This window comes from Clupea harengus, chromosome 22 (genome assembly GCF_900700415.2).
Source record: "Clupea harengus chromosome 22, Ch_v2.0.2, whole genome shotgun sequence".
Lineage (NCBI taxonomy): Eukaryota > Metazoa > Chordata > Actinopteri > Clupeiformes > Clupeidae > Clupea > Clupea harengus.
The window spans coordinates 11,190,292-11,217,235 of NC_045173.1; the positions used below are offsets into that span (position 1 = coordinate 11,190,292).

At 48.4% G+C, this 26,944-nt stretch overlaps 1 protein-coding gene across 10 annotated transcripts in view; it reads left to right on the forward strand.

Annotated features, from left to right (window-relative positions):
* The window catches only part of tenm3 (teneurin transmembrane protein 3), a 478,631-nt gene that overhangs the window by 346,812 nt on the left and 104,875 nt on the right, over positions 1-26,944 (forward strand). For 7 of the 10 annotated variants that reach the window (XM_031560115.2, XM_042703120.1, XM_042703121.1 and 4 more), the window contains one exon: positions 17,310-17,516. The exons of the other annotated variants lie outside the window; for them this stretch is intronic. In XM_031560115.2, coding sequence (XP_031415975.1) covers positions 17,310-17,516 — 207 coding nt within the window. The remainder of the gene's footprint in view (positions 1-17,309; positions 17,517-26,944) is intronic. 10 annotated transcript variants of the gene reach the window in all.

Below are 26,944 nucleotides of genomic sequence, written 5' to 3' on the forward strand. Positions count from 1 at the left end.
GTGTGTGTGTGTGTGTGTGTGTGTGTGTGTGTGTGTGTGTGTGTGTGTGTGTGTGTTAGCTCTCAACACTTTTCCTGTGGTTCATGACTGCTCTCATTAGCGGTGCTCAGTGGGGTGGGGCAGGGGCTGACCTCTCCTGCTTCATCATCTGTGTATGCATATTCCTCCATAAGAACACACACACACACACACACACACACACACACACACACACACACACACACACAATGAAACACACAATGCTGCTTTGAGACTAGCATTTATCTACTCAACTCTTCACCCTTCTTCCTTCCATTTGCGCATCCTAAACTGATTGGAGTGACATTAAACATGCAGCCACTTCTACACTTACATCACATGTCTAGTGTGTTCATCACCTGATAGCAAACAGAATGTCTGAACATACAAACACACACACACACACACACACATGCACGGGTGAGAGGAGCACTATAACAGGTGACAGTCCTTGCTTTGTTGTTTTATCAGTGTTTCACAGGCTTGAGAGGCAAAATGCTTCTCTCTCCCTCTCTCTCTCTCTCTCTCTCTCTGTCCGTCTGTCTGTCTGTCTGTCTTTCTCTCTCATCACCTCTCCTCCACTTCAGTGTGAAATTGGGTCTAACATCACGCCTAATCTGTGAGTGGAATATTCAGCATGGTGCGATTACGAGCTCTCTCTCTCACCGGGCGAGTGCGGCTGAGCCTGCCTCTGCCATCTGCCTTCAACTCTGCACTAAACAGACCACCAGCCCCAACCATGGAGGGAGGGAGAGAGGGAGAAAAAACCAGGAAAAAAAAGATTAATTTTTCAATTTCAAATGGAATTTCCACCCATCATTGCACTCAGTGGTGGGCTAACACCCTTGCTCACTTAATCAAATTGGCAGCGCTGATTCGTTTTAATTCCCTTTATATTTTTTGGGGCGGGGTTGGTGGAGGGGCATTCTTTTTTTTTTTTTTGGTGGCTGCCTTTTATCCCTCACCGCGTGCATCCCGTTTAAGGGATCCCGCGCTTCGTGAAGGATTCCCGATCCCTGCGATTTTTGTCTCAGTCTCCGGGTGGAACACCAGCCTGGACACAGTTGGATGTCCGGCTCAACCTGGCCGCCCATCTCCTCTTTGTGGAGATTTTTAGTGAACCGCCACCCCACCCCCCAAAGGATCAGATCAGCCGAACTTCTTAGAATTACGACGATCTTTGAAAAATCCGCCTAAACCCCCACCCACAAAAAAAAAGACAAAAGCCAGAGTGAACAAAAAGGGACTGGGGTGATAATGATGATGGCGATGATGGCAGTGGTCAAGCTGTGCTGTAGATTATCCCCCCCAGCCTGCACGGGCAGAGCCGCTCTTTACGGGGGCTAATCCAGCCAGCCAGTCAGACGCAGGCAGATAAGAAGGCCGCAAGATAAGTGCTCTCGGGGTCAGGGTCGGGACCTCCCGGCGATGTTCACACTCGGCCATTCTTCTCTATTGCACTGTTGTTTGTCTCTCTCTCTCTCTCTCTCTCTCTCTCTCTCTCTCTCTCTCTCTGTGTGTGTGTGTGTGTGTGTGTGAGAGAGAAAGAAAGAGTATGCTAGCACTTCAGGGCCTGTCATGGCATGAATAACCTCGCTGTCCATCTACCCACGCCTTTCTCTGTCTTCTGTTGTGCTTTGTCTCCCGGAGGAAGTGTGTGTGTGGTTGTTTGTGTGTGTGTGTGTGTGTGTGTGTGTGGTTGATCGTGCTCTATATTGCCAACTAAAATAAATGCCAAACAAAAATCACAGCCTCACTGTTAAAATTCCTCCTGACATTCCTGATGTCCTTGTGTATATATTTTGGATGTTCTCTGTCTATGTGTACATTAGTGCGTTGTCTTAAATCTCTACCTCTGGCTCCGCTCGTCATCAATGTCCAGTGCGATTAGCCCTTAAGAGTCCAGCATAACTCAACCCCTGGGCTGCTAGTGCATACGGGGTCAGCCCCCCGCTGGCCTGGGCGGTGGCCTGCCCTCTCTGCCCTCTGACTGAGAGACATGCAAGCCACCGCCGGCATAGCCGTCTCTGTCTGGCTGTCACAGTGATATTCAGGTAATTGAAAGCAGCAGCTAGAAGCATTAACGGGGTCGGCAGTGTGGAGGTGGGGTGGGAAAGGGGGGGGGTGGGGGTGGCTAATGGTGCGTTTGACCACCCTGTTAACTCGGCCCGCCCGCCCGCCCACCACCCATCCCTCCCTGCCCTGTAAAGAATCACACACACACACACACAAACACTCATGCTTGCGAGCCCACCCTGAGGTGAAGTTTGCTACACACAAGTACACATACAGACACACACACACACACACACAGAGAAAGAGAGCTCTGACATGGTTAACCAAGACAGCAGTGAGACCCCCCCCAACCCCTCCTATCCTATGCCCTTACAGAGAGTTGGGGAACAGAGGGGCTGTTGTTGAATGCTACCCCCCACTCCCCCACACACACCCTTTTACTAGGCTCTTTCAGGCCCGCAGAGCTGCCCTCTCCAGGTGTGAGGGCGGACCGCACACACGTCCCCAGCACGGTTAAAACCTCTCCACGACCGCACAAAACAAGTGTGGGGTTTGCCTTTGTCTGGGAGTTGTGAGTGGTGCTCTGTGAATGCGTACCGAGGGCCTGGCTTTATTTTTTTTTTCTCCACAGCCACTGAACCACTTCCTTGGAAGCACACAGGCACGCGGCGCACAGAAAGAAAATAACGTAGTTCTGCTCTCACAAGGCATTTAGCATGGCTGGAGAAAAGAGGGCAGAAGCCAGTGGGACCAGCAGGATATGAGTGGAAGATCCATGAGAGAAAGCACAATATCGACCACCACAACTCCGTTCTTCAGAGAGAGAAGGGGAGGTGGTAAAAAAAAAGGATTTCTTTTTCAAAGGCTGTAACCAAAGCTGAGGTACCAGGTGAAAAAGACAGAAGGAGAGAAGTGAGGGGGGAGCGAAACAGAGAGAGAGAGAGGGGGGAGACAGACAGAGAGTGAGAGAGAACCACAGAGGTGAGCAGAAAGGCGATCCGCTCAAGAATAACTGCAGAAGGAAACTGCAGAGCCTTATCTGATGGGGGGCTTGTGTCATGACTATTGAATGCTGGCTAGAAGAGTTATGGCAGCATATAAATATAAATATACAGGAAACCACAGAGATGATCACGCCGGATCTGGTGTCTGATTTACTGCTGAGCCGCCGAGATCAAACCTCTGTGCGCCGTCCCCGCTCCGATATGCTTACACTGTTTTTGTTATTGGACCTCTTCACAAAACGTTAGGCGGAGCGCCTTCAGCTGCCCCTCTCTGTTTACGGAGGGCCCTCTGTCTGTCTGTCAGCTGCAGGGCTTGGTGGAGCCCCACCCTGGCCGCGGCCTCACTCGAGGAGCCCGTCAGTCACTCCGGCACACTCAAAGGGTCCCTTTGTTCCCGGCGGAAGGCCGTGGAAATGTTAGCGCTGTAGATGGATCACCTCCTCGTCTCGGACAACAGGCGTAGGGACAAGCCTCACTGTCTTAAAGGCTTCCTGTTTGCCATTAAATTAGGTGTGTACGGATGAGAAGCAGGTCCGTCCGACACAGCCTCCCACACACAACGTCCATACCCACACTACAAGCACAAACACACAAGTCACACACACGCTCACACACACACACACATTGGCGTAAGCTGAGGGATGAGCATCTCTGCAGATCTAAAGCCTGGCCGCTTCAGCATACTGACAGCATGTGGCTGATATTCTGATGCATATCACCCAGAGGGAGAGAATGAGAGGGGGAGAGAGGGCACATGGACATTTGTGGCTAAAGCCCTCCACAGCAACAGGGATTTGGGGTTGCATCGTATCTGGCACAGAAAGACGTGCTGCGCCCCGGTACTCAAGCTGGAAGAAAAAATATACCCAGTCCTCCTCCTGTCAACCTGCCAAACAGCGACAAACACAAGCAAGTCCCTTTCCTTCTTTCTCTCTGGCGTAATCGGCAGGCTCAATAAATACAAAGTGCTCAGAATGCAAATGACCGAGAGAGAGAGAGAGCAAAAGAGAGAGGAGGGGTGGGCTTTTGCTCTCCTCCTGGCTCTAGTTCTCCTTCATTCAATTCTGATTTTCCCGTCGTTTTGTTGATTGTGTTATTTATTTATTTGTGCCCTGTTGTTGTCATGGCAGTTGAGGAATTGTGAGCGGGTCGCTTTTTGTTTTATCGGCTCTCCGCGGTCACTGGCATCTCCGCTCCCCTGCCACTCAAATCCTCCGGCTCAGCGTCAGTCTGCAGCACTGCGAGGCCACAACAGACGCCTCGGGAACGGGGACAGGCAGTTAGCTGGTGCCACAGAGCAGCTGCTGCACCAATGCCCCCCGAACACCGCACACCCACAAATCCTCCCACGTCGCAGCCACCATCGATGCCGGGCCAGATGAAATAAACAAATAATTCCATAAATAATCACATCAACACAAACAAGTCCCCCAACTATAGAGACGTGAAAAAATGAAACCTCTCTCACAATGGGACAGAAACTCATGAATGCTAAACATGCCCATGCAGCTCTGAATGGTGCCACCCAGCATCTCCCTCCCTCCAGCGTCTTTTGCTGTCAGCAATCCAGTGAGCGGTCGCCAGCTGTGCCATCCATTGTGAGAGAGTGGCGTCAGGTCCGCAAGGACGCTGCCGCGCTCGGCTCTGCGGCTGGCACCGGCAGACTGAGCGATGCCAGTTGGTCGCTGCCAACCAAAAACATGGGCATATGCCACTCTTCAGTACCCCACAAGTCAAAGTGTGCACCAGGCCTATACCTGGGCTGTCAGGCACAAAATCCCCCCAAAAAGAGCCACATCTGGGGCTGTTTGCATGTTGTGGGAAGGGTGTGTTGTGTGGGGCTAAATATAACTTGACTGTTTATCATAATATGGCATGGAACAGGCTCATCCCTGAGGTGTTGCCTGGTAAGTGGCCACAGAGAGAGCTTCTAGAGGCTGTCTTCCAGTCGAGCGTGAAGCCCCAGTGGTGCCGTTCCTCACACCGCCTGAACCCCCAGCCCTCCCCACCCCTCCGCCGTTCCCAAAAAACGTAACACGCCCGAGCGCACGGCATCATCGGGGGAGGGGGCTGGTTGGCGAGGCGAGACTGAGACACAGGAGAGATGAGATTTATTTTCTTCCTCACCTGTTGGCGTCCAGGGACTTGTTTGTTCTAAACTGAGACGTGATCCGTGATTGATGAATTCCCAACTCGCGGCGCCGGCGTCATTTTCTCTCTCCGCTTCACTTCCTCCTCCCACCATCCCCAGGGCAACCATGTTCCTACTTTTGATTGGTCCCCAGCTCCACTCTCCCATGACAACCATTCAGAATGGAATGCTGGCAGGTGGGTATGGGCCAGTTTCACTTGGTTTGAAAAGTGGGGAGGGGAGTTAAAAGCATTAGTGGATGTATATGTGTGTGTGTGTGTGTGTGTGTGTGTGTGTGTGTGTGTGTGTGTATGCACGTGTCATCCTGTGTATATGTGTGTGTATGTGAATGGAAGTTTCTTCTTGGGAGCTGGCCTTACATCGTTTTGCAGCTGCGATGCTGGAAGATCGCATATCTCTGCCGCAGTAATTGCCTGCAGCACGCTCTGTTTAAGACAAAAGAAGAATGAACCGCTATCAGGAACGATGGCTAATTTACGTTGTGACGCTCCGCTACATTTCCACCCCACTCCGGCCCCTTACCACACACACACACACACACACACACACACACACACACACACACACAGACACACACACACACACAGTTAGCCTGTCCCACTGTGAAACACTATCTGTCCATACTCCTCTGCGCTCCTCATCAGCGTGTCTCAGGGACTGGGATGAGCCGGCCCTTTTTTTTTTTTTTTGCTGCCTCTTGGGCCCAGTCAGAGAGATTCCTGCAGTATGGAAAAGTTTCCCTTATGGATGCTTAGCGGATGACTCGCAATCCTCATAATGGCCCATAAAAATACCCCGGCCTTAATATACGACCACAGGCTAAGCATGTTCACCCGCTAAGCATGTCAGAAAACACTTGCGAAAAAAAAAGAGCTGTAAAATGGATCGTCTGTCTTTTCTCTTTTCTCACTGTTTCTGTGTCTGTCTGCATTGATTTCACTGCCTTCCTTTTAGTGGTGGAAAGGGAGAAAAAGCATGAAGTCAAAGCGATTTCGATCAATATGTCAGCAGTTGTGTGATTTTTGAGCTGGAAGTGATCAAAAAGTCCTTTTGTTGTGTTTTGTGTTTTTTTTTCTTTCCTCTCCTGCTCTGTTTTTCCCGTTTATTTTAATGTGGAGTAAGAGAGCGATCCCCTTTTGCCTTGTTAAGAGCTTGTTTGTTTGACTTACCCCTCTGTCGGGGTTTTTTAGCGGCATGTCTTTGCTCTGGCCAGCTAAAACGACCCTTGGCTCGGAGAGGCAGAAATAGCGTGAGCCACAAAGCTGAATTAACGACTCGTTGGGCTTTGTTTGCGCTCCAGAAACACGCTCGTGAAAAGAAGGTGCTGCCTCGCAGAACACGAAATGGCGTCGTTAAAGTCCACCAGAGCTGAACTGAGCCAGACTTCACTCACTCTTTCTTCTCTTATTTATTTTTTCTCCCTCTCCCTCTCCCTCCCTCCCTTTCTCTCCCTCTCTCTTTCTCTCAGCCTCTCAGGTTAAAATTGGTCTGCTCTGTGGCTTATTCTCTGCTTTGGCCTTTTCTTCTTGTTCTTCTTCAGATCAACCACTTGTTAAAATCACGTTGTTTCCTCCTCACCTCTTCAACTCTATTCATAAAGGCTTAAGCAGTTGAGCTGTTTGATCTCCTTTTTTTCTTCGGTTCTCTGCTTTCTGTCTTTCTTTTTCTCCCTTTGACTCTGTCCTTGGCTTAGTTTGACAATGCCGTGTAGTCATGTATTTCCAGAAATGTCCATCACTCGTGAATGCACATAAGAGATACAAAGAGTTTTCTTCTATATTAAGAGATTTTGTCAGCTTGTATCGACACACATTTCCTTTCTCTTTTTATCAGTGTTGCATGTTGTATTCTTGTACGCGGCACCTATCTATTGTTTAGTGCTATCAGCTGAACTATCTTGGTCAGTCTGTCTATGGGTGTGTGTGTGTGTGTGTGTGTGGGTGTGTATGTGCGCCTGTCCGTGCCTGTTGGCAGATTGAGGACACTGTGGAGCTCTCCCTCAGCAGCTGTGTGTGTGTGATACTGGCCTACCCCGCAGAGGGCCATGGCGATCGTGTAGCCCAGTGAGGAGTGAGGATTTGGGGTTAGCCAGCATGGGGGTGGGTGCCTAGGGAGAGGCCTGACCCCCTGTAAGCACACATCTGCCCACTCAGTTTGGGAAAGAACTACTCTTTTTTCCCCTCCCTCTATTTCACCTATTATCTATCTCCCTCTCTCTCTCTCTTTCTCTCTGTCTTTCTCTTTCTCAGTGTTTCTTACATTCTTCAGTTCCTTTCTCCACCACTCAACTCACTATGTTCCTTGCCTTTCTCCTCTTATTCCGGTCCTCTCATTCTCATCCTTCTGCTCGCTCAAATAGGCACGTGTCAGATGAATCTGGCTGTGGTCTTGTGTCCAAGCCCCTTGATTACTATGGGCTCATCCTCTTAATGTAATGTATGTCTCTGTTTTTTTTCTCTTAATCAGAAACGATTGAAACAGTTTATGTGTGGACATGTTGTGCTCATGTCTTTTTTACCCATGGTAATCCTTTGACAAAGAATGTTGTTTTCCCTATACAACCTCCACTCTAGACACACACAACAGTAGTCTGTGAGTGTGTGTGTGTGTGCCTCTAAAATATATATAGTCCTGGTGTGTGTGTGTGTGTGTGTGTCTGAGAGTGAGAGAGTATTTGCATGTGTGAGAAAATGTCCCTCCCTTTGCCTCCTCCTGGAAGACTTTAGCCACTCTGGGGGATGTCCAGTGCTGTCCACAGCACGTGTGTTAATAAACACTCTCTGGCCTCTGTAAACAAAGAGGGCCCAATTAAGGTGACGGGCATTTTCAATACATGCTAGTTTGTGCAGATGTGTGTGAATGGTGTGTGTGTGTGTGTTTGTGTGTGTGTGTGTGTGTGTGTGTGTGTGTGTGTGTGTGTGTGTGTGTGCGTCTGTGCGTCTGTGTGTGTCTGTCTCTCTGTGCACATGCACGTGCGTGAATTTGCATTCTTTTGGACTGAATTATTTCATTCTTTCACTGCACTGCACATATTCTATAATTGGCTGGGTATGGTGCAAATTGGTGGCAGACTGATTCCGTGCCTTTAATGTGTCTCTGTGTGTGTGTGTTTTTGTACGTGTGTGTGCGTATGTGTGTGTGCGAGAGAGAGAGAGAGAGAGAGAGAAAGAAAGAGAGATAGAGTTTGGTGGGCTAACGGTAAAGTCGGACTTGCTTCCACTACAAGTCCAGCTGCTGTGCCTGACCCAATTCTGCTCGTACCATCTATTTCCACCCGTCCGCCTATCAGCATCCATAATGGATTACAGACGTCTCTTTTTGTCCAGACGCACTGGGCACGAACACAATGTTCAAGGCAGCTACTGTTGTTTTCCTTCCCCCCTGTAAGAGTAGGTGCTGTCAGTTAGTCATGTCAAACGGTTGACTGCCCTAAAAGTGTTTGGGTGCATGGAGGTTGAGTGTGAGTGTGTGTGTGTGTGTGTGTCTTCGTGTGCGTGTGTATGTGTCTATGTGTCTGCCTGCATATCTGTGTGTGTGTGTGTGTGTGTGTGTGTGTGTGTGTGAGAGAGAGAGAGAGAGACATTTAACACTCCTTTATTAAACCATTGCCTAACTTTCTCACACAATTACACCACTAAAACACATGAAACATTGAAACCTCCAACGACGAGGTTTACAAAAAAAAAAGGAAGTGCTTAAGCCCCTCCCTCTCTCACTTTAAAAACCATTTTTCCATCATCTCCAACTCCACACAGCAGCTTCCCCACCCCCAAGCACTGGAAAATGTCATAACATCATTAACCAGACAGAGCGAGCCTAGTCTGCACGTAACTTGCTTGATTGCTTTCTATGTACCTTCATCACGCACTCACTCTCTCTACCTTTTTGTTTATCTGCATCTTATGCACACACATGCACACACGTGTGTGTTCCGCTATGTTACTCACCTTGGCTTGTTGTTATGGCTTCCATATCTCTCCATAACTCAATGTAAATGGCTTCCCTGTGAGCTGGAGAGGCACTGCATAGGATCATAATGGCCCAATTATAGATCGCCAAGGTTCTCCAGGATATCATCATCACCATAGTGAAGTCATGTTATTCCGGTAGTGGAGGATATTTTTCCTCAATGTGTGTGTGTTTGTGTGTGTGTGTGTGTGTGTGTGTGTGTGTGTGTGTGTGTGTGTGTGTGTGTGTGTGTGTGTGTGTGTGTGTGTGTGTGTGAGTGTGTGTGTGCATGCGTGAGTGTCTATTATTATAATTATTGCACTGTGTGTATTAGTGTGTGTTAGATAATAGATAAAAATGTCAACTTGTGTTGTGAGGACTAAAGGAGATGACGCCCTGTGCCGTGCTGACAGTGAGGGTGTGTGTGTTTGCCAGTTTGTGTGTGTGTGTGTGTGTGTGTGTGTGAGAGAGAGAGAGAGAGAGAGAGAGAGAGAGGAGAGGAAAGTAATGTAGCACTGCAAAAGGGCATTGACATCAGAAGATGGAAATAGGGATCGTGGGTAGTGTAGTCCTGACTGTTAAGCGGATGTATTCTGCTTTAATGGGGAGGTGCGGGGTATTGATTGCACAGTATCTCCCAGATGATATTAAGCCTTGCCAGTAAAGAAGGATCATGAATTATTGAGGGTTATTATTTATGTAATCATTGCCTCATCTCTCATTTATCTCATTAGTTCAGCCATTAATCTGTTTTCACCTAGTGTGGCGCGGTGTGGAAGCGTGTTTGTGTTGGTGCACTCTACATTTTTCCTGCCTGTTTTTCACTGATTCTCCCCCAAGGCGCAGTAGTTTTCAAACCTCCTCATAGTGCCCCTTCTCACCACCCACTCACTGACACACACATTCACTCCCTCAAACACATGAAGCATGTACGCTCACACACACACACACACACACACAGATCCAGACACACACACACACGGACAATAACACACACTTGGACACTTATGCAGAGCCATTTGTGTGTCAGAATCAGAATTGTATTTATGGTGTGTGTGTGTGTTTGTGTGTGTGTGTGTGTTTGTGTGTGTGTGTGTGTGTGTGTGTGTGTGTGTGTGTGTGTGTGTGTGTGTGTGTGTGTGTGTGTGTGTGTGTGTGTGTGTTTTTGTGTTGAGTTTATACACCCACCGGCATGGCCACACAGGTCCGAGCCTGCCTACACTATGAATCTCTTTAAGTCTCACTCTTGCTTTCTTTCCATCTCTCTGTCTCTCACACACACACACAAACACACACACATGTGTCACCTGTCTCTCTCTCCTTTTGCTGTTGCCCCCTCCTTCTCCAACACACAAACACACTAGAACTGTAATATAACTGCTCACATTGCTCTTATAATTGCCTTTCCAGTTTTGAAATATCCACTGATAAAAACAGGCTTCTGTCAGATAGTCTCTCTCTCCCTCAGTAGCTCTTATTTCTCCCTCTCTTTCTTTCTCTCTCTCTCTCTCTCTATCTCTCTCTCTCTCTCTCCCACTATCTCTTCTCTGCGGTCCTATAACTGGTTCATTTCACATCTTGCTGAAGGGAAGCTAACTCAAGGAGAGGCAGGCAACCCTAGGCAAGAGATAGAAGTAGATATAGAAGGAGACTGAGAGGGGAGAGGAGGGAAAGGGAGAGGGAGAGGAAGGGAGATAAAGGAAGAGATGGAGATGGTCAGGATAGGGGGATACTGGAGACATTGTTCCCCTGCAGAAGAAATAAACATACCATGGGGCTCTCTGTGGTATTCAACCCACATTCCCGTGTGTGTGTGTGTGTGTGTGTGTGTGTGTGTGTGTGTGTGTGTGTGTGTGTGTGTGTGTGTGTGTGTGTGTGTGTGTGTGTGTGTGTGTGTGTGTGTGTGTGTGTGTGTGTGACCTTAAAAGGTTGTATTTCCATGGCAAGTGAAAGAGATCTGGAATAACACAGAGAGATTGGCCCCTGATAGGGGCTCAAGGAAAATAAATCATCTTACGCCACCCCCCCCCCCATACCCCCCTCCCTCTGCCTCTCTGTTTGAGTGATATAGTTGCGGCAGCGATAGGTTCACTGGCTGCTGTTGCAGGGTTGTGGTGATCAGTGTTTCCTGCAGGCCCAAAGTGATATTAATGAAGATTCTCACACTTGAACACCTACCAGACTCCCACTAATCTCTACACTCCCCACCACCACACACAACACACACACACACACATGAGCAGTACCTTATCATGCATCATTTCTGCACCTATAGCCACAGTTCTTCACTTGGAGAGCCACTAATGAATGGACTGCACTGTGGCTGTCACCCCTACAGAGAGGCAGCCATGACGAATGCTGCTCCTCTCCCCCATCCAGATCTTGGCAAATCATGCGGCTCTTACAGTATAAGTGGCCCACCTCTACAGGGACTGGCTCAGTATAGGAGGGCCTTAGTCTGCTAAAGGGGCTTCATTTCCCATGGTGAACTCTCGGTCCCCCACCACCCCCCAGCTTACGCTTCTTATCTCACTTTCGTTCCTTTGCCTTTTCTTGCTTTTCCTCGCCATATCTCTCCTCCTCGCATGTAATTTATTTTTCATCTCTTGTGCTGTCGCTCTCTCTCCTCCTCATTGTTGTTCAGGCTCTGTGTCATATCTTTCCCCTTTTGTTCCATGCTTCAGTAGTATAATAAAACTCTCGTGACTCTCACTCTGTGTGTGTGTGTGTTTGTGTGTGTATGCGTGCGTGTTTGTGTGTGTTCGTCTTTATGTATGAGAGTTATGGTGCCTTAGGGGTTCTTATAGTAGTTATAGGAGCCCCTGTTTCTTTTATGCTCGGTGGAGTGTTTAAGGCCAAAGATGTTGCTCAGCACAGCCTTCAAATCCATTTAATTTATCACTGACACCTCCACTAATTAGAGAGCTATGAATGTGTGTGTGTGTGTGTCTGTGTTTTGCTGCATGCATGTTTGTGTGTGTAAGTGTGTCTTTTTTAATGTACTTGGGCACAATGTCCCCTTGTGTGGGCAAATGTGCCTGTTGCTACGGCAATGAGATGACACTTGTTATCTTTGCCTGGCAGTCAAAAGGAATGAGAGAAGAGAGGGGAGGAAAAAGACGAGTTTTCTCGAATGCTTGACCCTGCGTCCCGTCCTATCAGCATCTCTCTCTTCCTCCCTCCCTTCTTCTCTCCTTCTTGCTCTGTCCCTTTCTATCTGTCTCTTCTGAAGGCGGCAGATGAAAGGGGGGCCGGGTGCGTACTGTCTGATCCGGCGCAAAGCAGCCCCTCTGCTCCGGCGCCTCTCACAGAGCCGTTTGGACTCAAGATGTTCTCTGTGTGTGGATGCCTGCCTCTCAGGCCTTATCTCACACGGGCCTGTTCGGCCCAGCAAAGACCAAGAGACGACATTATCATTAGGACCCTTATCGGGTCCCTCCTCCTCTCTCTTCTCTATATATATCTCTTCCCCTCTCACACACTGCTCTCTCTCTCTCTCTCTCTCTCTCTTTGGCTCTTGCTGTCCCTCCCTCTGTCCGTCTGCCTTTTACAGAGTGTCAGAGACAAACAGGGCTAAATGTGCCTTGTGTTCTGTGAAGGCCTGACGATCTGTGGAGAGATAGAGTGTCTTTGATTTATTTGCACGTTGTTCTCGTTTGAGGGGAGATATGGAGCGTGTCCTTCAGGCTTGTTTATGCCTGGGGACCGCTGAGGATTGAAGAAGGGAACAAACTAGAGAGAGAGAGAGAGAGAGAGAGAGAGAAAGTGACAGATGTTGCCAGAGGGAGAGGAGAGAGATGCGTTAGGGAAAGTGATTTGAGAGAGAGAGAGAGAGAGGGAGAGGGATGGAGTAAAAGTAAGAGATAGACCATAAATGGGGAATGATGGAAAATGGTTCTCTCTGTCTCCCACCTGCACTGTTCATAAACAGTAGAGTTTGAGCTCACACCCCAGCTCTTCAGCATTCAGAGATTTCAAAGCCAAGCTTCGGCACATTCACCAGCACACCAGTAATAGAAACTGCTGAGAAAAAAAAAAAAACATCACGGTCTTCCTGAACATGGCTGAATCTCGGCCCTACTCCTGGCTCAGCTCCGTTTGTCTCCGCAAGGTGCAGCCTTGATAGCAGAGGAGGTGGGGGAAGAGGCTGATTGGGCTGGAGCAAAAGACAGGGGGCTGATGGGGGGCGAGAGGGGGAGAGAGGCGCCGCGTGAGGAGTCAGACAAAAGGAAAATCAATGGCTGACAAACACAGAGCCGTCTACCGCTGGAAACACACCACGGGCGCCTCAGACGTCTCCCATGATTAACTCCTGCAACAAAGAACGTAAAGGCAGTGTTTGTGTGTGTGTGTGTGTGTGTGTGTGTGTGTGTGTGTGTGTGTGTGTGTGTGTGTGTGTGTGTGTGTGTGTGTGTGTGTGTGTGTGTGTGTGTGTGTGTGTGTAGGGTTGGTAGGGGTAGTAAACCTGTCTACATCTCTGTTTTTTCACATACACGTCAGAAATAACAGCAGCTACAATGGCTAGTCCAGTTAGGCAGGAGCAGAGGAACTGAATGGGCCAGACATGTGTGCGGTGTGTTGACATATGTAGGTATGAAACCACATTTACATTGGTGTAAGAGCCACGATCATGTTGAGGAAGGTGATAATAATGAGGATTATGGCGGTGGTGCCTGTGACTGTGACTGACTGTGTGTGTGTGTATGTGTGTGTGTGTGTGTGTGTGTGTGTGTATGTCTGCACTCACCCTATTGTGTGAGTTGGCTGCCATTCCCCCTCTGCATCTGGCTCTCCTCCGAACTCTTTTCTTTCATCTCTGGCTTCCCCCTCTTCTCTCCCCTCCCTGTTTCTCTTCATGCCTGGCTTTGGGCAAAAGAAAACTCCATTTTCCATGTGTCATCTCAGCCACGCCCGTGTCATTAGAGTGCGCTGCCTCAGAGAGATGTTTGAATGTTGTTAGGTGTGCCTAATTGACAGTCTCAGGGCAAAGGTTGAGCCGGCCTGGTCACCGGTTTCCTCTGGTAGCCGGTAAGATGAGTGGGGGGGGGGGGGGATGAGGCTTCTCAGTCTTTTTCAGGTTCTTTTCCTTCTCACCAAGCCTGATGTGCAAGTGAGCGCCACTTAGCCAGCAGGCAGGGATGGAGAGTAGAGATGAGCATGGACAGAACAGACTGCAGGCAGAACCACCTAAAAATACAGGAGAGAGACAAAAAGGAGGAGAGATTGAGCTCAAGAGAGTGAGACAGGGAAAAGGAAATTGCTGTTTTTTTTTAGGGTTGTCAAAGCACCGATGGTGAATGCATTTAGATCAACCTCTCTGAGTTGGAGGATTTATATTCTCCTCCCAGCATGGTCTCTCTGCACCCACTGTCTCTCTGCACCCACTGTCTCTCTCTCTCTCTCTCACACACACACACACACACACACACACACACACACATAAACATGTTCATTAATTGCCTCTGACTCCTGTTGCTGCTCTCTGGTGGTCCCCTGCCTGGTGATTGGCTCTGACAAATCTACAGGAGATAAGACTTACCCACAATGCATCTGTGCAATATCAGAGTAGTTCCAGCTTGGGGTGGGGTACAGGTTGCCTCAAATGAACAAGTAGTCAGAGGTATTAGTGTGCAAAGTGTGTGCTTTTTTCTTCGTATATGTATTAAGGGTATGTGTGCATGCATGTCTGCGTTTATAGGGAGGAACGCACACACACATAGACATGTCTGCAGGGGTGTGGGGTATGTCTATCTCACTGGCTTAATTAAGAGAGTAGCATTTGCTAGATAGCGTCCAGAGACTATGACCACGGGCGACGTGGCACATTGATAAAGTCCTAACTCTGGAGCGGAGGGAGGAATGGAGTGAGGGATAGAGTGAGGAAGCGAGGGAGGGATAGAGTGAGGAAGCGAGGCAGGGATGGAGGGACTTCCTCCACATGCTCAGACTCCTCTCTGAAGAGAAGACAGCATCTGGCTCCTGAAGTGGCAGGACACTCAGCTCTACACGACCGGCTCTCTTTCATTTGTCGAAGCCATTTTCACCTCAGGCTATGCCATGACTCTGAAGCTTACAGGGCGGCTGGAGGCACTAGTCAAATGAGCTTTCACACACACACACACACACACACACACACACACACACACACACACACACACAGAACCACAGACGCTTGCACACATACACACACACACACACACATATGCACACACACACATGCACACAGAAACACAGACGCTTGCACAGACACACAAAAACGCAAACACATACATACACAGCCCCTCACACACCCACCCACCCACACACACCCAAACACACACACAGTGTTCCCAGAGGCCCAGTGGAGGGTTAATAGAAGCCTAATTTGCTGGTTGTGTGGGGCAGTGGAGCTGCAGCTCCATTCCCTGTAGACTCTCCCCTAATTGTGTTCCTCTCCTCTGCTGTGGCAGCACACCTCTCGCTGTCAGAAATATATAAATAAAGTGCATTAATTAAAAGGAATTCATTCCCTTTCTCTTTTTTGTCTCCGTTCTCTCGCACTTCCCTCTTCTCCCCTCTGCTCCTAGTTTGCTCTCTCACAATGCAGCAGCATGTAAACAGGAAGGAGCAATTATGGGCTATGTGGGGAGGGGAGTGGGGATGCTTAGAATGTGTTCATCTGTGTGTGTCTGTGTATGTGTGTATTTGCGTGCATGTGATTATGTGTGTGTGTGTGTGAGAGAGAGAGAGAGCATGTGTGTGTGTGTGAGAGAGACAGAGTGAGAGAGAGCATGTGTGTAGCCTGCTACTGTAGGTGTGACCAAATCAACTCATGGATGGTCAGTGCATGGGTGGCTGGCTGTGATAGTCACAGTCTCCTTAGCTCCATGCATCCCTGGCACTGAAGTGCATTATGCTCTTAATGGCCATGTCAGTCTCCATGAAGAATGCTGAATTTATGGCTGTGTCGATGGAGAGGCTGTAGATGGGCACCAAGATGTCACATGCTGTATTATTAACAGAACAGGAGAGGAAGGGATAGATAGCTAGAGAGGAGGAGAGGAAGAGAGAATGTTCCAGCAAATCAAAGAGTGTGGTTTCATTCAGATAAACGGGGAGAGTTCCGTCAACCTGAGCGATGGGTGGCAGAGAGCGCCAGACAGGGAGAGAGCGTAAAAATTCAGGATACCTTGAAACAGCATTGTTATCACACCATCTGCTTGAGTGCACCTGTGATACATCTCAGTGCGCTGCTTTCTGGAGCCATTTCCCCCCGCCGAAAAGAGGGAAGTATCCCTGATTGCAATTTCATCCTTCCCCGTTGTTCCGGAAAGTGGTAGAAATTCAGAGGCACTGGCTATCCTCAGCAGCCAGCCGGTGAAGGCCAGCCGGTGCTCAGACGCTTCTCCGTGAAGCAGCAACATGGCAAACTGTGCCTGAGATTTATTTTACCAGGCTGATGATCACCTAATCCTTTTCATTTGGCTGTACACTGAGGAGTGTGGGCTCATGTCAGGTCAGCTTATGTGTGCTTTGCCATGGCTGTTATTACCTCCAATGTTTGGTCTGTCTTCCTCAAGTTATGAATCCCTTGTCTACAAGTATGTGTGTGTGTGTGTCTATCTGTCTGTGTGTGTGTGTGTGTATGTGTGAGAAAGAGAGAGGGTATGTGTGTGTGTTTATGCGAGAGATAGGTCCGTGGGTGTGTTTTGTTGACTGCTAGCTCGGCACGCTGTGGGTTGACCTGAACCAATCAATACTGAGACAGCAGGGGGCATGATGGGAAATGGAGTTCTGAGGGCTTCTCAGCTCTGATCAGTGTGTGAGTCAGACCTGCTCACTGGGGCTTCGCATTATTGCCTGCCTTCTCAAACAGACAGCGGACTCCCCAGTCATAAGTGGGACTTAAACCAGGAACACCGGGGCGCTGGGCTGGATTTAGGCTTAGATGAGCTGCAACGCTTAATCAGGGGCCGTCACCTCACACATGCAAGGGCCAAAAGCATGACGTTTTGTCGAACTAAAGATGTAACAATGAGAACTGTAAAAATGCCTGTTTGGATTTGCTTTTTCTTTTTTTTTCTTCATTCCCATGATATATATTTTGAATTGCTTTGATATTGTTTTGCTATCATTCTCTTTTCTTTGGTTCAGTGGTTTCTTTTTTGTTTATGGTCATTTTTTTCCTTTAGGTTCTCCCATGCCATCCTCTCTATCAAGTCCATCAGTCACTGAGCATTCACATTCTCAACCACCATCACCCAATCTCCATGACAACCAGAGTCCGCTGCTAAGTAATGTCACCACGGAGACTGTGCATGACTCGGACTCTGAGGAGGAATTCACAGCCACCCTGTACTTACCAGTAGCACAGCCGGCACAAGGTTCCGCATGTAATGGTAAGGTTCCTCTCTCTTCCCTCTCTCTCTCTCTCTCTCTCTCTCTCTCTCTCTCTCTCTCTCTCTCTCTTTCTCTCTCTCTCTCTCTCTCTCTCTCTTTCCCTTCCCCTCCCTTCCTCCATCCTTCCCTCTTTCTCTCATGTTTGTTATCCAAGTTTGATCAGTTAGAGGCGGCTTGCATCTGTTCGCTGCTCACAGCACAGGCCCTGCTCTGTGTGAAAACATGCACAGCCACATGTCACAGTTCATCCATCATGTTCAGTTACTGCTCAGCCTTCTATGCCAAACCCATTCCTTCAAAACAAATTGTAATTGTGTAATGTGTTGTGTTAAGTGATACTACGGTCATGAGATTATTTCAAAGCTTGTTTTCATTTGCTTTGATGCAGCATGGTGTTAGTGGTTAGCCCAAAGGGAGCCCTTTGTTTGGCCGCGCTGGCTATGAAAGGGAGGTTCGCACAGGGTTTTTGTTGGGCAGATGGCTCGGACACACTGTATGCATTCATTCATTAGGTGAGCAACACAGTATACGCAAATGGATTTCCCCTCTGTCTGTTCTGTCCGTCGTTCCTGTCTCTCGCTGGCATACACACACACACACACACAGGCTGTCTTGTCATGTTTGTCTCCCTTTTGTGCAAGATGTCTACCCAAACATAAATTAAAGCTTAAGGACAAATCTAATTAACAAGCATGGAGCACAGTCACAATGTTGTATATAGACATATCTCCCTCACACACACATATACACAAACACACACACATGTTTGGGCTGACAAAGCTGAACTAATTCAGACAAGAACCAGCCTAATACAATTGAATGTATTTCAAAGGTTTCAAAGGCTCCATCCATTTCTTCCCCACTCTTCCTTGTCCCCTAGTGCATGAACTGTGATGAAGGTCTTTGATCAATTTACCATCTCTACATCCCCTGTGATCTTTACTGCATTATAAACACACACACACATTGGTCAGCCCACAGAACACAACCAGCCTCACTGTCAAAGATATCCACTTATTCACGTATCCGTTTTGCTGCTAAAAGCTTAACTTTCACTAACCAGTCGGCAAAGGCTTTGAAAGCTGGAGTGCTGCAGCGGCGTGACCAGCGGCTTGTTCTGAGAGACGGACTGGTCACAGCCGCTCTCCAGCTAAGGCCTTCAGCAGCAGCCTTGCATCAGCTCTCCACATGAACTGTGTCATAAGCAGCGATGTGGTCACAGAGAGGGGGCGAGGAGACTCAAGTTTAATGACAAAAGGTTTAATGCTCCTTTACTCAACCAGTTACTCACACTTTCACAAAAATGCATCTTTTAAACAAAAACAAGAACATCTGCTTTTTGGTCACAAGCTTAACATCCTCACCATAAGAAAGAAAACCAGCCAGGATTCAACTTCATAATCTGATAATTATTTGCCCATCATCACAACCACATTTTTTATATCAAAGAGCTCTCTCTCTATCTCTCACTCTCTATCTCTCTCTCTCTCTCTCTCTCTCTCTCTCTTCCTCCTCCTCTGTCAGTTCCCCTCTCTGATGTCTTGAGTTGCCGCGGAAAGTGCAGGCCAAACCTTAGCCATTAAAGCACCCCCCCTCCCCTCCCCACCAACCACCCAACCTTTAATAACCAGCACATACGCACTCACCACCCCACATCAAAAAGGCAACCCACACAAAGACATTTCAAGTGCTCTGCATTAATTAAGCCATTTCCTTACATGCACGTCTCCATCGATCCCCAATCAGAAAGCACTTAACGCCAACAGGCCAAGAGTTAGTGCTGAGTGGAGTCAGAGAGCTCAGAGCTCATTAACCGACATGTGTCTGTGTGTGTGTGTGTGTGTGTGTGTGTGTGTGTGTGTGTGTGTGTGTGTGTGTGTGTGTGTGTGTTTGTGTGTGCGTGTGTGTGCATACACACAGTATTGTAAAGCATCTGAATGGAATGTCCGGCCTTTCAGCAAGACAAAACCAAAAAAGTCTGGTTTGGAATATATACATATATATACTGTATATATATGTATATGTTCCAAAGCAACAATTCATTTAAACTTTGCAATTAACACTGATATGCAATATGGTCAACAAAGGGGAACTATTTCATAGGTGTGTGAATATCAAAAGTTAATTAACTGTCCCACCAACACCCACAAAGAAACAACAAAAAGCCTGTACCCCAGTTAGTCCCAGCGCATGGCAGGTGTGTCTCCTCTCCTGTGCCTGTCACATGAGACCCAGGGTAAACACAGGCTGATGCCCTGCCTTCAGCCCGCTCTAATGGCCCTGGCGAGGGCTTGTTCCGTGATGCTGGAGCCAGTCTGGAGCCCGCTGGCAGTCACGATATCAGGCTCCCCTCTGACAGGAGCCACCAGCAGCCCCTGAAGCTCTGGCATCTTCCCTCAGACATGCTCATCCCTACATCCCTACAGCTCTAGACGTAAAAAAAAAAACAAATCAGACTAGACGACCACTCTCGCTATACTTATTATTGATCATACGTTTTTTCCAATCTTAAGGCTAAATTGCTTAAAAGCAAAAACTGCTTTCCTCAAACAAGCCAGAGAGATATAGAGGGATGGTCAGAGAAAATGAGTAGGCCAGGTCAAGCTAGGGCTCCCGTCCATTCAAGGCCATTAGCCTCACTTTATTTGTCTTAGTTGGCCTCTTTGACATGGATCTCATTGACAGTTATCCCCTTTGAAGTCCTGGAGCCTGAAGAGTGGATTTGGGATGGGGGGTGGGAAGGGGCAGCCGTGGGCCTGCTTGGCTGGCTGGCTGGCTGGCTGGCTGAACGGGCCCTGGACTGGGGGCAGGCCTGACGGCAGCTCCGGCGCTGACTGACTATTGCTATTGTCAGATGCACTGGGCATGAAAGTAGCAATTTTACAGCACAGGAATTCCAATAACATTTAGCGGAGCCGAGCCAAGCCCAAACACACGAGAGCAACCTCTGCGCTCGCTCCGCTCCCCACGCCTCGCCTCGCCGACGCGCTTGCTTAAGCCTGGGCTGTCTGTCTTCCCTGACCATATGTCTTTTTTTCCCTTTCATATCCCTCTCATCCATGCTCTGTCTATCTCTCTCTCCTCTCTCTCTCTCTCTCTCTCTCTCTCTCTCTTCCACTCTGTTTCTCTCCTGTCCAATCTGTCTAGATTGTTCTCCTTTCAACTTTCCTGGCCTGTTGAGAATGTGTAGCTTACGTGTATGTAAGTGGCAAAAAAAGAGTACACATGCTAGCATATAAACGGTGTGACAGGCTATGTGTTAGGGAAAGGCAGGGGTGTTCGCTTCAGTGCCCTTTGATAAAAGGGCATAGGAGGTAATAAGGTGATTGTGACACACCGCATGATAAAAGCATACAGCAGGAAAACATCGATTAGGAAGGGGCCATTGAGGTCGACGTGGCCTGCGACGGGCCAGAGATTTTCTCAGGGATATACAGTGCTCTGCTGTGGCTGTCGGTCATGGAAAGCGTCACTGAGACACAGCGGTCACGCCTTAATGCATCAGGTCTCCTGTATCCCCTGGCAATCATGACACCACTTCCCGAGGTTGCGGCGTTACTCAATGACGCATGCATAATTTAGACATATGTCAGAGGCTGAAGCTGGAAGTCTCAGGTCTGCAGCTGGAAAATCTTTATTTAGTTTATTTTTGTTCAGATGCACCAGTGCCTCTTACTTATTTCTCTCTCTCACGCTTGTTCTCGCCGACCCCTCTCCTTCTCATCATTGTTGTATCTAATGATTACGAGCAGTCAAGTGCCTTAATTATGTGTCATCAGGTTTCGTTGTTTACATGACCTCAGTTTACTTCCCCGGGGAGAGTTAGTAGTATAGTAGTACTAAACGTAGGTGAGTGTGTATAATAAGTGAGTGAGTGTGTGTTTGTATGTGCTTGTCTTAGCATTTTTCTGACTCGCCACAGAAGAACAGACCCCAATCCGGTGGCCATTAAAAATGCATCACGGCAGAAAACAGTCCGTCATCGGCCTAAACTGTGATTACTCTCTCGCTCCCTCCCTGGCAGTGTTGAACATGGCAACTGACTTGCTCAACACAAAGCGTGCTTCAAGATTAGCCAGCCCATTAGCTGCTGAGTGATCCGTTCGCCAGCCGAAGCCATTCCTTTCTGTTTATCCCTGGGAATGCCCATTCACACAACATCAGAACGAATTGAAAAAAAAGAGCATTCTGATGATTTGAAATAAAATGTAATTGGTGCTCCCATAAAATTAGGCAAATGCCTCAGTGTTTACGTTCTGTGTCCTTTTCGGATGTGCTCTCCTTCATTGACAAAGCTGTGCTGAATTAGATTACTTAAGAGTGCCCATGGTGTGTGTGTTTGCTCAGTTATCATAGCAGAGGGCTCTGAAGACAAAGAAAGACACTGTGTTTGCCCCCCTCTGCTTTTGGATTTGGTCACCTCAATGCAAAGATCACATTTGTATTGTTGTTGTTGTTATAAATGTATTATTACACATTTACTAACAGTGGTCAGGCTGTTTCTCTTCACTGGGAACAGTGTCGCTCATTTCCCCTGAGCTCAGGGGTACCTCTGCACTAAGCTTCAAACCTCCAAGTAAAACTATCCTGGGAATCATCAGGAAAAAAGAAGGGGAATATGAAGCATTAATTCTCCTTTGGATCCCAGTGCAATTACTCTGAATTAAACAGAATTATGAGCCTTGCTGTGCAGTCAGGATGAATGCTGCCCAGCCACCCTGCACTGCCACCAACCCCACCCCCCCACCCCCAAAAATCTCTTCAATACTGTAAATGGGCTTTTTGTGCGCCCCTCATTTCTACGAAGGTGTAGAAGTAGAAGGCTCTCTCAAATGCCGTAATTGGATTTTTTTTTCCTTTCGTGTGTTCTTTTACCCTCTCGCTCCCCTTCCTGATTTTCATCATGGGTGATTTCTTTTTCTCTCTCTCTCTCTCTCTCTCTCTCTCTCTCACTCTCTCTGTCTTTTCCCCCTCCATGGCTCTGCCATGCTTGCTAGAGATGGCATTGATCTACGGTAATGATTCGCCCTTGAGTTTGTCAATATTTAAAAAGCACTTTGTCCCCTGGAAAATCATAGACAGGCCAGCTGATAAATGTCATAACCTGCTGATATTTATCTTGTATAAATAGCACACTGGTCATGTCTTTGAACAGCACAGGTCTCAGAGGAGTGGGCTGTGATGAATTCAGCTGTGGTCATTTTTTTCCCAACTCTTACCTGCCGAGTCACACAAGCTAAATGCTAACCAAGCTAAATGCTAACCAAGGGCACCTCAATGTAAACAAGTTTAACTCCAATGCACCTTCAACCTAATTTTGATCTGTTAAGGACGTCAGCCATCAAAGAACCTTGAAATGAAAGCGTTTTAGCTTGTTTGTGCTGTATCGGGGCAGCAGTGACATTGTTTTTGAGTCTGGTGAAACCAATATGTCCACAGTAATTTTTTAAATGGGAAAGAAATGACCCAATTTTGCTTTGAAGTAGTGTGATCTCCTTGGCTTTCTCAGCAGTGACACAGAACGGGGTTAACTTTGACAAGTTCCCCTCTCTCTCTCTCTCTCTCTCTCTCTCTCTCTCTCTCTCTCTCTGTGTCTGCTGCTCATTACACTCTGCTAATGGCTGTCTTTGATTTTGGGAACCATCTGAAATTGGCTGCAGGAGGACAAAGCCCCAAAGCCCTTCCCAGGAAATGTTGGGATGGGGGTGTGGGGTGGATGGGGAAGCAGCGAGATTACAAAATGACAGCAGGGAAAGGACCTTGACACACCAGTTTTTTCTTCTTTAAATGGAACTCTCTTCAGTCTCTCCTTGCCTCTCCTCACCCCTCCCCTCCCCTCCTCTCCTCCTCCTCTCTCTCTGTACCCCCTCACACCTGTCGGGCCCACGTCGCGCTCCCTTCGCTGTGCCCCTCCGCGCCACAAAAGAGGCATTTCCAATCCCGCGCGGGTCGGCGATCACAGGACACCGAATCCTGCCCACTCGCCGGCACAAAGAGGAGGCGTCACTCGGCGACAGGCGCTCGGGTCAGCCCTCCCTTTCAGGAGGAGCGGAGCGGGGAAATGAGCTTCACGCCTCACGGGCCGCGGAACATGTTCCCGCTTGTGTCGAGAGGAGCAGCCGTCTTCCACTCCACTTTCCACCGCCCTGCCCTCCTCCTGTCCTCCTCCTCCTCTTCCTCCTTTTTTTGTCCATTTCCCATACCTCTCTTTTCTCTCTCTCTTTTTTCTCTCTCTCTCTCTCTCTCTCTCTCTCTCTCTCTGTCTGTCTGTCTCTCCACTATCCTCTCATCACCACCTGCACCATCTAAGCCTACATTCAGTGTCCTGAAGTGACAACAAAGGCACAGTGTTGCATGCTGAGATTTTGGTGACAGGGTGGAAGTGTTTCATGTATGACCCAGGGCAGACCCTAGCAGGGGGCTGTTGGGAAAAGGGGGGGGGGGTCATATGAAAGGTCTACCAGCCAATCTGGTCCTTGTTTATGGTTTCCCACAATCCTTCCAGCGCCAGTCATCGCTCTCTTGCCCATACCACACACCACACCACACCACACACTTTTTATGGGTAAACACACAGAGAGTTAATTTAGGGCCACGGTTAAGTTTGAAGCTGTCCTTTTGTTTGTAACTGGTGAAGTGTGTGTACTTTCTCAGCAGTCAACCACTTCCTGCCGTCCCCGGCCTCCTCAAAAGATGTTTCAAAGAGCGGTCCCTTTGAAACCTCCCACCCGCGGTGCTCAAATGTCATTTAGTAATTAGCCGAGCACTCCTCCCAGGAAAGCCCCCTGAAAAGTCAATAAGACCCAAAGCTCCGTCATTATCATTAGAGGAGACGGAGCCCCGGTGGACCATCTCTCACTGGTTCTCCCCAAAAAAAGCACCCCGCAGTATAGATGACATCATGTTGTTTTGACATTGGCGTGTTGACATATGTGGACAGACGAGAGGAAGCTGATGTGCTGCTGCCGCTACTGCTGCTGCTGCATCTGCGGGAGCTTCCCCTAGTGTTCGGAGACATGCATCATCCTTCCCCTAGTGTCGGGAAACATGCATCATCCTTCCTAGGAGCATTTTTTGTGTATGTTCTTGTCTTTGAGATGGAGTTTGAGATGTCAGTTCACGAATCGCTCCACTAATCTGGCCCACGCATCTTCCATCTTTGCCCCTGCTAATCCAAACGCTCCCGCTTTAGAAAAATAAAGAAATAAATTATTTCTCAAGGTGAGATATGACAAACAGCCGCATTGTTGACGAATAACCTCTCTGGCAATTTCTGTCAAGGTAGAATGAAGGCTCCGTGATGGCTACTGCACACACGCTTTCTTGAAATGTCAATTTAGCATCTTGACACATTATTGACGAGTAGGCTGACATTTTGTGAGCCTCCCCGGTAAGGCGCCAGAGTAATTCCACTTATCATAATGTTGAGCGTAGGCCTTCAGAAATTGACTTGTGCACTGAACTCACGTCTGATTTCTTCATTTGGGCGAGAGTGCAACTCCCATCAGATCTCGCTTGGGGAAAGTGAGTAGGAGGAATGTTTTGGCAAATGGCTCCATATGCATCTCATTCTTCAAACTTCAACGTCATTTTGCTCCAGTCATCTTAACCACATCCAGCTCCCCTAAAGAAACACTCCAGTCCAGGCTCTCAAATTAGTTTAACTGCACAGTGAGGGAAAGTTATCTCTTTTGATCTTGTTTCTCTAGTTCCATTTTACAGTTTCATGACATCTTGATTGCACACGTGTTTGTCTGTCTGTGTGTGTGTGTGTGTGTGTGTGTGTGTGTGTGTGTGTGAGTGTTTGAGGTAAGATCCTAATCTGAGCACATGTGTCATAAAGTAGGACACATGTGTGAGTCGTTGTGGAGGAGGGAGTAAACGTAAACATGCTGGCCTTTGCTGAAGTGACACTGAGCCCAGATGTCTTCCATATGAGAGAGCCACTATCATTCCCCCATAATTACGTCCTCCCCTGTGGCCCCAGATCCCATCTCTGGTCACTGTTCGCTTCCTGTGCTGCGCGGCCTCTTCCCAGCAGCCTCCGCTACCCTGGCGTGCCACCCTGCACCATCAAAACCCCAAGCCCCAATGAAGAGGCTGCTGATGCACTCCCATTTCTAAGCCCAGTGTCACATGCTTCAGAGATCATCAGCCTTCTCCAGGCTGTCCTTTCATTACGGAAACGAGAGGGGGGGGGCAAAGGTCTCCTGCCTGTGTTTTTTTTTTCTTTTTTAAAGAAAGACCAATGAAGTTTAATGAGTGGCCGGCTCCACTGGGGGAACAGATAACGGTGGCCAATTTCCCCTTCTTTCCAGAATGTTCTGCCGAACGCCCCTGACACGTACATGAATGTAACGTATGAATGGCCCGGGCTGCAAACGGGGGGCTTGTCTCTGCCTTTAACGAGCGCTCGTCCACCATCGCTTCCCTTAGGGGACGCGTCTCTATTCTCTACTCCGCTCTATCTGAGACGAGGTGGGAAGTCCATCAGCCGAGTCAGTCGGTGCTCTTCAGCCGAGTCTCAAAGGAAGCCCATCAGCGCAGCGCACACCAGCCATTCACCACGCACACAAGGCTCCTTTATCCAGGGCCATTGTGGGAGTGACATTGATGGACATTGATGGACACTCTCCATTGACCCGCTCCTCTTGTTGCGCTAAAACTGTGTACTTTCACCGGTCGCTCGGGAACAAAGGTCGACAAAATGAACATTCACCCCACCTTCCTCACCTCCACTCACCATACACACACACACAGTCACACACACTCATACACAAAACGTAATCTTCTCTCGCTCGCTTCCTTTTTTCGAGGAAATAATAAAAATGTCTTCTGAAAGTCATTGACTTGTCCGTTGACTTTGTCGGTGAAGGTGAAGGGCACCTCCAGTTCTGTGTGACAGGTCAGATGGACGCTCCTGAAACAGCGGTGGCAGCGGCACACCGGAGCTGTTTCCGCTCGCTGCCTGCCGTAGAGGGGCCCCGCACAGCAGTCGAGCGGCCGGGAAACACGAGCTGCGGGCTTAGCAGCCAGATCCCCACCCCTGCAAGGAGATAAGCTGTGCAGTTTCCTAGACCTCATAAACCCTACTCCTCCTTCTTCATCCTCCTTCTCTCTTTTTTGCCCCCCTTCTTCCTTGATAGCTATCACTCTTGAACCATCAGAAGATAAACAGCCGTCGGTTGTAATTTCACTTCTGCCATGAAATGCTAATCGTAAAAAAAAAGAAGCCCCATAAAACTTGTTGGCGGCAAGTATGTGTGTGAGTGAGTGAATGTGTGTGTGTGTGTGTGAGGGTGAGTGTGTGTGAGTGTGTGTGTGTGTATTTGACAGTGTGACCCGGTGAGTTATGCTACCAGGGCCCATCCGTCACTATCATGTTTCAAAAGCGGCGCTCCATAAAAAAAACAGCATCTGCCTCATC